The 13,089-nt window shown below is 41.5% G+C and overlaps 2 protein-coding genes across 3 annotated transcripts in view; both read left to right on the plus strand.

Annotated features, from left to right (window-relative positions):
• zmiz2 (zinc finger, MIZ-type containing 2) overlaps window positions 1-3,113 on the plus strand; it is a 45,774-nt gene extending 42,661 nt beyond the window's left edge. For both annotated transcript variants that reach the window (XM_064308227.1, XM_064308228.1), the window contains exon 19: window positions 384-3,113. In XM_064308227.1, coding sequence (XP_064164297.1) covers window positions 384-491 — 108 coding nt within the window. In that variant the 3' untranslated portion in view covers window positions 492-3,113. The remainder of the gene's footprint in view (window positions 1-383) is intronic.
• A 1,229-nt stretch (window positions 3,114-4,342) lies between these two features.
• Window positions 4,343-11,849, plus strand: ppiab (peptidylprolyl isomerase Ab (cyclophilin A)). The gene is made up of 5 exons (XM_064308230.1): window positions 4,343-4,522; window positions 7,848-7,878; window positions 9,046-9,134; window positions 10,503-10,675; window positions 10,925-11,849. Exons 1-5 carry the CDS (start codon window positions 4,454-4,456, stop codon window positions 11,055-11,057), a joined length of 495 nt encoding a protein of 164 aa, XP_064164300.1. The 5' UTR covers window positions 4,343-4,453; the 3' UTR covers window positions 11,058-11,849.
• The last annotated feature ends 1,240 nt before the right edge of the window (window positions 11,850-13,089 follow it).

Genomic DNA, 13,089 nt, shown 5'->3' on the forward strand with positions numbered 1-13,089 from the left:
CTTAACATCTCAACTTTTTACTTGAAAGTATATTATATAACCATTAACATACACATCGAAAACAACTAACATTAGCCAATCATAACCCTATTTTTTGTTTATGGGTGTACTATACTGCTGAAATGCATATCTGTTGCCATTTTTTATTTTGTGAAGTCGCCACACTTTACGGTTGCAATAACTGGCTTGATAATATTTCAATGTACTTTCTCACGTTTGGTTTTATTATCAATTGTGGAACTGTAGCTGAACCCAAACATATGTATGGCTTATTTCTTTTTTAAATGTATGAGTGTTACCCACGTGTTAAAGACATTGGTACAGATAATGGTACTTGTCTCTTTTGGTGCCTCCTTGTGACGCTCTGGCTCTCTGCCCTTCAGCTGCTTCCAGAACTGACGAATCCAGACGAGCTGCTGTCATACCTGGGCCCCCCCGACCTTCCCAACAACAGCAACGATGACCTTCTGTCTCTCTTCGAGAACAACTGAGCTGCCCTCCTCCATTTCTGCCTCCTGTGACCCTCTGCAATGCACTGGTGCCCTTTGCTCGAAGGAAACACAAAAAAGAAAGAAAGAAAAGCTAAATGTTCCTGTCCCAGCTTTCACGAGAAAAGTGGGGTGGGGAGACTAAATGTGAGACTCCTTGAATTCCACTCCCTCCGCCCACCCGCCGACATCAGTAACTGGAAAATGGTGGTTGGTGTTGGTGGTGGTCGGGATGGGAGAGGGTGTGCTGCAGAAAAAATTCCGTTCTTCTTTTTAAGGGACATGTGACTTCAAAGATGTTTTAACTGCCAGTGAACCATGACAACTGATTTTATTTTGTATGGTTTTAATCTCATTGTCCCCCCACCCCTTGTCCCACATGCACACACGCGCACACACACACACGCACACACACAGGCTTGTCTGTCTCTTTACATAAATCCAGTTGTAAAATGACACCTCTGCTCAAATCAAGCTGACTTTTTTTGTGTGTTCACGTGAAGTTGAAGGGTTAGATCATGTTCCTTGGTTTTCAGGTGTTCTTCAACTCTATCCCGGGTAGGGAGGGGAAAGGGAAGTAAATAGCAAATGAGAATTTATAAACTGGCAACATTTGTAAAAAGGAAAAAAGAACATTAACTAGATGTGTAATACTTTTGCTAATTATAATAATGAAGGGTATATGTTGGCAAATGAGCTTTCTGCCCTCCTAATACATATGGAATGATGGAATGCTGTAAAGTTCAACAGTGGTGTAATAAGATTGAGATAGGACAATGGAGGTATTAATGGCCTATCTCAGTGTGCTGCATTAACACAGACATACAGACATACACCCCCTCTTTGGAAAAACAAGCATACCCCCCTCCTTGTTTTTTGGCAATAAGGAACTCCTCTTACCATCTTCAGTAAACACGGATACCAGGGCATACAGCCCAAACCTTCAGGGGCTAGCCGCCAGTCCACTGGGGAATACAGGTATACCTGACCAAAACACCTTGAAACCTTTTTACCTGCAAGCCCTCAAGTAAGACCGTCAATGGCACGCAAGGCACAGGTCCTGTCAATCTTGTCAAACTTTCTGCAGTGAACAAAATATTTTGTAAATAAAATAGTTCTAGGTGCCCACTGTGACGGGTAACAGAGGAACGTTTCACAACTCGAGGTATGAGAAGTACTTTTCCTGAAATGTGTGGACGTACTGTACTGACTTTTTTCAATGCTGATCTTGTATAGCTCAGAGGGGTGTTCATCCCTTTAAAGTGGTACTGTTTAGCAAGAAATGGGTGACATCTTTCAGGGCGACTTTTGGCCTGTCACTTTCATCTCTCACTTTTTCTCATTTTTGTAAACACGCCAATTCCAAACCAATGAAAGACGCAGTTGATACAACGTTCTAACTTCCACAATGAAGGACAACACAAAAAATTGTGTCACACAAATGTAGGGGACAGCTGATAATCTATTTTGATGCAAAAGAAAACTATTCTTTGTCAGCCCTTGTGGACTAAAATTAAAAATGTTGCTAAGGATTTAGGATACCCTGATGAACTAAACTGAACTTTGGCCTCTTACAAAATGCTGGCCTTGTGTGGGTTTTTTTTGTCTTCATGGTTTGGGCCTATTGTTCCATGGTGATTCCCTGGAAAGGCTGGGAAACTGGAGCCAGAGATGGATGTGTTCTGTTGGCATGAAGTATGTGACTCCAGGCCACACCTTTTCTGTTACTGGCACAGGCTTGTTCTTTCCAGTCCTGCCTGTCTGCTACCTCTATCATAACCCCAAAACAAGAAAATAAACCTGCCCTGGTAACATTCCAGCTGGGGAAAAAAGCCATTAAGCACTACAGTGCTAGAACCCCCCACACACAAACCATAATATAATAGCCAGCCATATATTTTAAGTATATACTGTTATAACACTAGTCTCACATCTTCTTGTAATAAACCACAGGGCAGCTAGTGCAGTAGTTCTTATTAAATTGGAGAAAAAAGTACCAAGAAGACATGCTCACGCCCACTGTATCTGGAAATGGTTCCTCCCCTCAGATTGATTGGTTGAATCTGATAGCTTTGAATAATTTCCCACAGGCTTATTTTTACTATTCAGATTCCCAATCTTTGTATTAATTGCACTGACTGGATACTGTGCATCAGCGCTTCTCCAACTGTAATGAATCGTAGTACAAGAACTCCTGTACACATTGAATGGGATTCTGGGGAGTAGAGATTTGAAAAACGGATGCTAATAAGAGAAGCCTACGTTTTATGGCAAATTCCCCCCTCCTACTGTATATATGCATATGAAACATGACACGTGCGTATGGTTAGACATGCTCTCAGTTTCCTTGTCTGCCCTCTTACTAAAAAGAGAATCTGGGAGTGGAGAGAAGTGCAGTCCATTGTCCTGGCCCTCATCTAGTCTGTTTTTTTAATTATTATTTTTATTTAAGATTTCCTGCCCGAGCCTATTTGGCCAGAAGCAGGTTGAATGATGATGACCCATAGTGTCAGGAGTTACCGGATGTGCAACTTTTTTTTGTTTCAAGTTATTTGTGTACCATATTCATCTTTTTTTATTAATGAATTATTATTATTATTATTAAAGGTAATTGGTGTACCCTAATTCCTCTCTCATATGTGTTTATTTAAGGTTCACAACTAAACACACAGTTCAGACAGTTTATAAATTAATCTCCAGTAGTAGCCTTGTGCACACATTTGGTCACTTCGCCAAATTGTGTGGTCCAAATAAGAGAAAATCTATGGCTTTTATAAATATCGCACAAAAAGTAAGCTGTAACCACCGAAAATTTTAATCCAATTATTTAGAGCACTGTCACAAAGACGCTTTATGGAAAAAATGGAAAGAGCTGGCATGTCTGATCCTTCTGAGAGCACTGAAAAATTGCAAGTGTGGTTGGAACCGAAACATTCAAACAGTGGTGCGAAAAAACTCCCTTGTGGGAAGCAATCGCGGATATGTTGTGTGGGCATCTTCTGCTGGCTGGCCCGGTGTCAAGCATTTTTATATAGGCTAAATTGATATTTGATTTATTTTCCCAACAAAAAAAGACGATTTTCGCATGCGCGCGCACACTTCCTTGCATTGCCACACCCACAGGTTTTTGGGAGTAGCCTGTCGCATTATACAATTGGAGTAAAGTTTTCCCGTGTTATTTGCTGCACTCGTCAGTTGCCTATTCGCCATTTCTAGCTTTGCTTGTTCATCAGGTGGTATGTTTCTGTGACGCTGGTGCGTATTGGGTGCAGTGCTTCGCATTTCATGATAAACGTATATTAGCGTCAATTTAAATGGTAACAAGCAGCCTAGCCTACAATTACAGACATACAATTCCCGGGTAAATGGTAAATAGCTTGCCTGGAGTTCTCATATCGAACCGAAAAAACTCAAATAGCCTACAATTAATTTTAGTTGGCACTGGATTTAAAAAAAGGCTAATTTAGAGTTCAACATTCCACGTCAGTGGCAATGCATTTCATTTAATTGCCCCAGATATGCGATACCGTAGACAGAACTATGGCCACATCCCTAGTCACGTTGAGACCTCACCCGCGAAAATGGAGTTTTGACAATGTGGTTCGGTTCACAACCACAACCTCCATTTTTTAATTTCAATTGGACAGAACACAATGTCGTCACTGAAATACTCCATAATTGGTCAGTCGTAACGTCAATCTTAGTCTCGCCCTCTGAGTATTCTGGAGAGAAAATGAATATTAAAACGGGCATAGTGATGAATTTCAATTGGGTGGGAGCTTTGTCATACGGGGCGCCAGTCTCCTCATTGGTTTTTTGTCCAATTTCACACTTCCTCAGTCCTTATATAGTCTCAGTTTAAGCTCGCACGTCTGCCGTTCTGAATCAGCGCCGGGACTGGGAGGCAGTGGCACAGATTGAAGCATTCTTTTATAGTAAAAATTTATATTTCATCAAGGTCAAATATGGCAAATCCACGAGTTTTTTTTGATATCACTATGGACGGCAAGGCTGCCGGCAGAATTGTAATGGAGGTAAGAAAGCAATGCCATTCATTCGCTTGAATCGACATTCCAGCTAGCTAGTTTTATCTACTTCGCTAGACTAGCTAACGAGTCCATTCGCTAGATAGATTTCTACTTTGGGTAGCTAAGTTAGCTAGTCAAGTACTTTACTTAACCAGTTGTTCAGGTAATTTGTTGGCTAGATTATATTTTTTATTATGCAAAGTTAGGGATACTCGAAGGGTTGCTAGCTGGCTAGTTTGTACAGGTGTGTCTTAACAGGGAGGTCAGTAAAGTAGCTGAGCTTTTAACTGTTAGCTGGTAAATTGCCAAGTGCCTTAGTTAGCTAAGAATGTACTACATTATGTATATTAATCTGTTTAGCGATGAGCCAGAAGGTCATTTTAGAATATCTTTTTGATCGGCCTGCTCGGAGGCTATCCATCAAATTCTTTTAAGTCAACGCGCTGTGCGAGGCATGAGTGGACTGACTTCCGAAATGACGTTACTTGGCTACATTGAGATATTGTTGGAAGATAAGTCTTTATTTGGTTTTAAAGGCTGCGTCGAATCCTGCAGCGGTTTGCTGCATGGGCATCGAGTATACCAACGAAGTAGCCAGATGTGTATATTTTAAGTGCTGTGCATTCGGTAAGCATTTATTCACCCATGCTTGAACGAGTTTTCTCAGTTTAGTTGGGCAGTTATTACATACGCCATTTCGTTCCCTTTTTTAACGCAAGATGCCATTTTGGCGTCTGAGGGCGGAAGTGTCAGCAGTTGTCAATCAGCTACTGCAACCATATATATTGTTTTATCCAACGCAACATTTCTAGCGTTCTGTCACTTTCGGTCATTTTTTAAAAATTGACTATGTAAATGTTTGGAGTGGACTCATTCCTTGCACAGTTATAGCAGATACGAATTTGCACTGAAATTGGCTTCATTTAATTGCATTTAATAGTTCTATTTTTCCCAAAAATATTTATTCTTTGAAATTGTGCTGCATTTGTAGTGACGCATGAACCTAGTATAATTCAGAGCCAGCCTAACCTGTATCTGTAATATGCTATTGGAGGAAAAGCGAATTTGCTCGTGGAACTTTAGTCGACGGTAGGAAGATTTTCGATAAATTCTGTTAATTGTACGGGGGTTAGCGCATAAAACCGATACTAGGCTATGTAATGGAGAACACTAGCATGTTGTCCATGTAGATCGCGTGGTTTGATGTACACGTGCAAATGAGTGCATTTTGAAATGACATGCACAGTGGTCGCCATTTAGCTGAAACTTCCACAGCCGGTTAACATGGAGCAGAGTGGAAAATTACCAAAATCAAGCGGGTGTGTCGGGGGCGGGCCTGAGGTCGAGCAAGTCGGGGCGTAGTAGAATCTGCGCAGTCTTGCTTCGAACTGGGCGTTACATCACGGAGGACACGCTCGGCTGAAAGAGGTGGAGGTTTCCTAAAGATTGGGTTTATAATGACACCAACTAGCATTCCGCTGCCGACAAGCCACCATTGCATATTTTACACTAAGAAATATATCTACTGCATTTTCTTCTGTTGCAATCACAAGTTTATCTTTTAAAATAATTTAATAAATTTAAATCTTTAAAATGATTTTCTCACTGGCTAACGGCCTTCTAAGTTGATTTTTGTGCACTTGTTGCAGGACTATTCTGTTAAACCTAGGGCGGGGTGCGGCTCTTAGCTCAAACACCCTTTAAGCCCACACCACGTGGTTTCATCGCAGACAATGGTTGGCCAGTCGGCTGGGTGTGTGTAGGTATACCTTAGCCGAATAGTTGGCAGGCATGTGGTTGGTACCAAGGGGTTGGCAATTTGAATCTTCTGACAGATATGACCAATCGACGCAATGTAGGCACAACGTAACTCCGAAAGTGAATAGAAGGGATGAAATTTGGCATGGCAGGCTTAGAGTATGGTGGCAGGGCCAGCTTTAGGTTCTCAACCTCAGCACCGGATGTAATGTCGCCCCCTGCTGATATCTGATTGTCGCTCAAAAACCAAGTTTTCCTATTGGGCTCCATTCATTTTTGACTTTTGCCCTGAACTGTGCCTGCCAGGCTGCCGCCTCTGCTACATTCTCACCCAAGCTCTCTTGGGTCAACTAAGACCCCAGCTTATGCAGACAAGACCAGCAATTCCAAGCCATTGCGAATGCTGTGCTATAAGTAGTAATGTAAAGGTTAACTGACGAGCTAGCCAACAAATTCCATTTATCTAGAACAACAAACTCATGATTCCACACAGATACACTATGACATCACTTAATGTTACCCTTGGCTCTAACAATTAGCAGGTACATTACTGTTGTCATTTTCCTTTGGGAACTGAATGTGCTAGCTGGCTAGCTACCTGGTTGATCTGTTGGTAATTTAATTCATATCAGCATGTAACTTGCTGGCTTGTTAGCTGTATCGCTGCCTAGCACTAGCAGGGCTGTTGAGTATTTTTAGTTGGCTAGCTTGTCAGTTATCTGTTCAATTTGTATTGGTCTACTTTGCTGTCTAGCTAGCTAGGCAGGTGTACCTCTTATTGAAAAATGAGTGTGCTATGTTGCCGGTTAGCATCCTAGTAGGTGCAGTTTAGGGCAAAGTTCTGTAGGCGAGATGGTCACACAGCGATGTCAATATGGCATTCACCTCCAATTGGTTTAAAATGTCACGGGTGGTTATGTCGGGTGTGTCTTGTCATTTGAATGAGTGGTTGAACGTCTTTTTTTTTTTTTTTTTTTGCATGCACTAAATAAACTTAAGCGACAAATGTATATGGCATTCACAGCTAAACGCAATGTTTTTACACATTGTCAAACCAAGCACATATAAATTAAATGCTGGGGAAAAATGGTGTGGGAAATGTGGTCACTCCTGGGTTTTTTTTTTTTTTTTTTTTTTTTTTGTGGTTATCATAACCGCAGATTGTTCCACAGGCCTGGGGTGTAACTAAATAAACAGTTTGACGCTGCAATGGATAAACACACGTTTGTATGTGTCACTGTTTGGCTGCAGTGGAATTTCCACTGAGTTCCACTGTATGTAAATTTGCGTTCCTTACACACTTTGGTGATGTATTGTGTTAAGTACCCAGGCGCACTTGGCATTGTGTGGAGAATTGGAACTGTCCAATAGATAAAGACTTCGCAGTGTGTACTTTGGCTTCCTCCCTCCAGGAGAGTCCCAATTGCCCATACTGTTAATTGTTTAAAAAAAAAAAAAAAAAAAAAAATCAAGTGTCTCAAATGTTGCAATGATCTGATGTAAAGTTCAGCTTTGAAACCTTTTTTTTTTTTTTCCTTCCCCTCCCCCCACCCTGCTCATCTGTCCATCACAGCTGAGGGCTGATGTTGTCCCAAAGACTGCAGGTAAGCTAGTTCACCTCTGTCCATTTCAACACGTTTTGTTAGCTGGGTGTCAGCAAAGTGAGGATTAGCCTAAGTGAAATGTTTAATTTTCTGAATTCAGTGTTTTTAACCAGTTAACACCCTCATTTGATGTCCTGCATTCTGAATTCCAACATGTGTATCAAGTTAAAATCCCTCGCTTATCCAACTTGTCATAACTTTAGTCTGTTTAATTTAATTATAGTCAAAGATATCTATTAATTAAATCGCCAAATTCATTCGTAGGCAGAGAAACCTGCTGGATCAGCCTTTATCAGATTCAGAACTCACAGCCAGTTTAAAATTAAGAAATGTATTCAGTTACGTCAAATATTCACGTCTGCTCCAAAGACAAGGATAAACTATTAAAAATAAATAAATACTTAAATAATAAAAAATAAATGGCAAATGTCACAGGCATGGACAGATTAGACGCACAAGAACAGAGTGAAAGAAAATTCCAAACCTCAGCTTACTCCCAAAATAGTCTCGTACAAATACCAAGATCAAAGCCAAAAAACCAAAAGATAGCTGAATATTCCAAAAAGCCAGGGATGAAAATGTGAAAATGCCAGGTGAGCTGTAAGACAAATGTCAGAACTTGCATGCCTCAAACACCACAACTCTAGGCTCTGATGCAAAGTTCAGATTCCTCTGCAGATATCCACCCCTGAATGTCCACCACAGCAGATGTTCTTGGCTGGTGTTAAGCCCCCCAAGAATGACTTTCCTCCTCCTTACTCTGACTAACCAGCTAAAGAAGTCTATTTGTAAGTGGTTCTATGAGGGGAGGGAGAGAGGGAGATACCTAGCTGCGTTGATTTGGGGGAGATGTGAGAGGGTGAAGGTGCGGGAGTGGTCAGACAAGGATAGTCTTGTCTGAAAACTGAAACTTTCACATTAAAGTTGCTTATGTTTTTGGAAGCAGGGTTAAGCATAATGATATCAAAACATACAAACTGCTTAAAACATTGGTTTGAGGAGCAGGGAGGGGAATAGAAAATAAACAAATGCATTCCTATGGTCACGTGTTATTGTCTTTCTCAGTGATGATCTATACTACAGATCTGACATGGGTCAAATGATTGTGTGGTGAAAATAGGGGGGAGTATTTATTAAAATAAAGAGAACATTTTCTTTCTCCTGCAGAGAACTTCCGTGCCCTCTGTACTGGGGAGAAGGGCTTTGGCTACAAGGGGTCTGGCTTCCACCGTGTCATCCCAGACTTCATGTGTCAGGTAGGTGTGGTTGGGCTGGGCAGGGTGGGAAGCAGGTTAATTCAGCTGTATTTAAATAGCTTTTTCACTAAAGACCAAATTTTGAAAGGACTGCCATTCTGGACCCAGGCCCCTGTGAACAAAGTTAAGGCCAACAGTGACGAGGCAGATCTCCCTTGAAATGGAAAGAAAATGGCCCTCTGCTCCTGGCAGATTAAATAAGTGGTGAAGGAGCATGGTGAGATTTGTCTTGGAGCAACAGGCAGTGCAGTTTTGCTGGGAGGGACTTCAGGTTTGTACTTCCTACATTGGGGCTGCCCAACCCTGTTTCTGGAGATCTACCATTCTGTAGGTTTTCACTCCAAACTTAACAAAGCGCCTCTTATTCAACAGCTAGAGATCTTGTTCAACTGTTAATCATTAGAATCCGGTGTGCCAAATCAGGGTTGTAATGAAAACCTTAAGGATGGTAGATCTCCAGGAACATGCTTCCCTGCCCTATGTCATTCTGAAAAGGGCCAGTGTGGGTGCAGGTTTGTTTTAGCCCAGCACCTGATTCAACTAATTAACTAGTCATTGTCTGCAATCAAGACCAAGTGGAATCAAGTGTCTTGGTGCTGAGCTAAAACAAACTGCACCCACGACTGGTTTCTGAAATTTGAACGCCCCTGGTCTATAGAATGATTTATAACTCTGTTCAGAAGGGTTAAAATCAACCACGGTCCTGTCTTGTCAAACAGATTAAAGGCTCTTGAACTTGCGCTCTGATATAGCGATAGTCTGAACGAAGCTTTTCGAAGCAATGACCGTCAAAGTGTCAGTGTCATGAAACATTTGACACCTCCCCCTCTAGTGACTCCTGGTCAATAAATATGCCTGTCATTACTCTTCACTGCTGTGATAAATCGAAATTAGTGAAACACTACTACTTGACTTAACTGAAATTCAATTTTTGATTATTAATACTATTGCCGTATTCTCAACCTTCAACTGATTCTATTCATAAAGTGTAAAAGTGTTGTAAGCAATCTTGTCAATGATGAGCTGATAATCATTATTAAAGTGAAGTGAACATTTGGTTTGAGCATATTGGAATTGTATCAACCAATATCATTTCCTCTTGCTTGCCTGGTAAAGGACAGCACATTACAACAATATTACAATTATTTGGAAAAATAATTCACACTTCATTGGGCCATATTAAGAGTATCATTCAGCTTCTCCCCCTCCCCCCCAGCTCTTTGTAGAGGTGTGTGTGTATACAGTAGCATTGCCACTGTTGGTAATGGTAGTCATTACTAGTACTGCTGCTGCTAATTGTTGTTGATGGTGATATAATAATAAATAGAATAACTAAAAATATTGCATCTCCCTCCTACCTCTTTGCAGGGCGGTGACTTCACAAACCACAATGGAACTGGGGGCAAGTCCATCTATGGCAACAAGTTTGCGGATGAGAACTTCACTTTGAAGCATGGAGGGCTTGGCACCCTCTCCATGGCCAATGCTGGGGCCAACACCAATGGTTCCCAGTTCTTCATCTGCACAGCAGACACCAAATGGTGAGGGCTTCTTCTCCTGAACCCACATAGCCTGCCACCATCGGTTGGCAGAGAACATGGGGTCACTGGAATGTGCAGGCTGGGTGCATTTTGCATTTAACTTTCAATATGGGTGGTACCCGATTTCATTCTGTGCCTTGAATATTTCTCCCAGGCTGGCTTGCAGTGCATTGTTGAATTAAGGTGTACACCCGGCTTGCCTCTTACCCCCCCCCCCCCCGGCTTTCTTTGTTTGGTTCCTCATTTCAGGCTGGACGGTAAGCATGTGGTGTTTGGAAAAGTCGTTGAAGGGCTGGATACTGTGAAGGCGATGGAAAAGTGTGGCAATTCCCAGGGCAAGACCTCCAAGAAGATTGTCATCGCAGACTGTGGTCAGCTCTGAGCCCCAACAATGCCCCCCCACCCACCCAAAAAAATTGCTTGTATTTCCAACCCAATTTTTCCTCCCCTTCATGTTCACCTGATCCTAGTATGAACGTGCTAAATTTGGCTGGCCTCAAGACTTATAAATATATAATCTTATGATTGGAATTTGTTTTTCATTTTGGGAATTCTACAAGTACCATGGCAGATTTTGTTCAAAGAAACCTGAAATAAAGAGGGAACAACTTTTTGTAAAGATGGAATCCATACTCTTGAATCTTGGCTATGACATTTCCTCTTAAAACAGCATTAGCATTTTAAGATTTTCATTGCGATGCGATTTGAGAACATTCATCATACACTTGATCACGATTTCATTCCTCATAATGAAAGGTGGCCTGCATGGAATTTGCAAGGCTTGATTTTTATTAATTTCTTTTTTTTTTTTTTACAGATTTGTTATCAGTCTGAATTTAATTGTCTGCTGTGCTTAAGCCTTGGAGATTGATTCTGAGCTGCAGTTTTAAAAGGAACATTCAGTGCTTGGTCTGAATTGGTTAGTTTTGTACGTTACCCCAAAAATCTCTCTTCCCCCGCCCCCCATGCAAGTTACTGTATTCGCTACACTGCTAAAGTGTAAAGTGGACACACACCGCCTCCACATCCTGGCTTCATGTGCTTTGTTTGCTCTGTTAAATCTGGTTCTGTGTCTGAGTTTTGCAGGTGCTTTAGAAAAAGTTCTGCAATGTCGGGGAAAGAACGCATCAGGCGCAAAAGCTCTGAAACAATAAATAAAATTATTCCAAACTCAGTGAAATGAACTTTGAAAACCTGCCTTATTGAGCGTCTGTGCAGGTGGTTTTGTCGTGTTGCTCTTCCTGGCTTCAAGTGTAGAGGTGCTTTTACGATTAAAGAAAGGAAGATGGAGTAAACCAGGTAAAACTAGGCCGGTGAGCATTATTCATTTACCGATGGTGTGTCCACTCCCAAGAGGGTTCAGTGCTGCAGTATGTGCCATTGCACTTCTAACATTTGGCCAAAAGAGGGCCCCCTCCCTGTGCATGATTCACACTTGTGTGTAATATTTGCTCATGGAGTTCCACAATGGTTTCTGGCCTGTGTTCCTGGCGCCTGTGACTTGAATGCTTGTGTAAACTTGACACGCCCAAAACATAAATGGGTGGAGGGAGTATCATATAGAATACAACTTTTTTTTTTTTGGGAGACCTTCAATTTAGTGCTGTATCTGGTGTGTGCTTGGTCCGATGTCAAAGTAACTGAAATCCTTTCAACTGAAACGACAATTCTTTTTTTTGGGTTGTGCAAAAGCAGGTTGCTCATACGGTGCTTATCGGGAGAGAAGTATAGGACTAGGTTGTTCATTTTCTCTTATACTGTGCAAAGGATCCCAACACTGAGTGTGAAAGATGTGTATAAGAAATGGAAAGTATTCAAATTGACACACTGTACAATGCACTTATTTTTGACCAATTTGGCCCAACAAGTTGATTACAATTGCAATTGTTTTAAAACAAATATGGAAGTCTGAAATGGCTGTTGTACCTGTCAGTGTGTTGCAGGTGGTAACAGATTTGTGTTCGATTTTTGGCAACACAAGGATTGTAAATGCTTTTGTAGGGATTGTTTGTTGGCTCCTGTTAAAGTACTCCTCTGTAGTGTGGATGGGATCCATGCAATGCAGTCTGCCAGAATGAGTCGTGTTGCTCATCAGTTACCTCGGGTCATCAGTCAGGAACCTGCAGTATGCTTGCTAAAGCCGTGTATGTCTGCAGCTTTGCAGCGCACATGATGATGTCCAAAACCACATCTGTTATGGGGTTGTTATGCATTCAAAATAACTTCTTGACTTTTTCAGAACAAGGCAGGACCTGACCACCGAAACCCATGTAGATTATGTGCAGATGGAACGTTTGGTTTTTTTGGGGGGGGGGGGCATCAGCATCGTGCATTAACAGACCTGCTCCACCAGAGCACGTTACAGATGTTTTTACATACAATTCGATTATATAGCTGGATATTTAAGCTTTTCA

Source organism: Anguilla rostrata, chromosome 14 (genome assembly GCF_018555375.3).
Source record: "Anguilla rostrata isolate EN2019 chromosome 14, ASM1855537v3, whole genome shotgun sequence".
Lineage (NCBI taxonomy): Eukaryota > Metazoa > Chordata > Actinopteri > Anguilliformes > Anguillidae > Anguilla > Anguilla rostrata.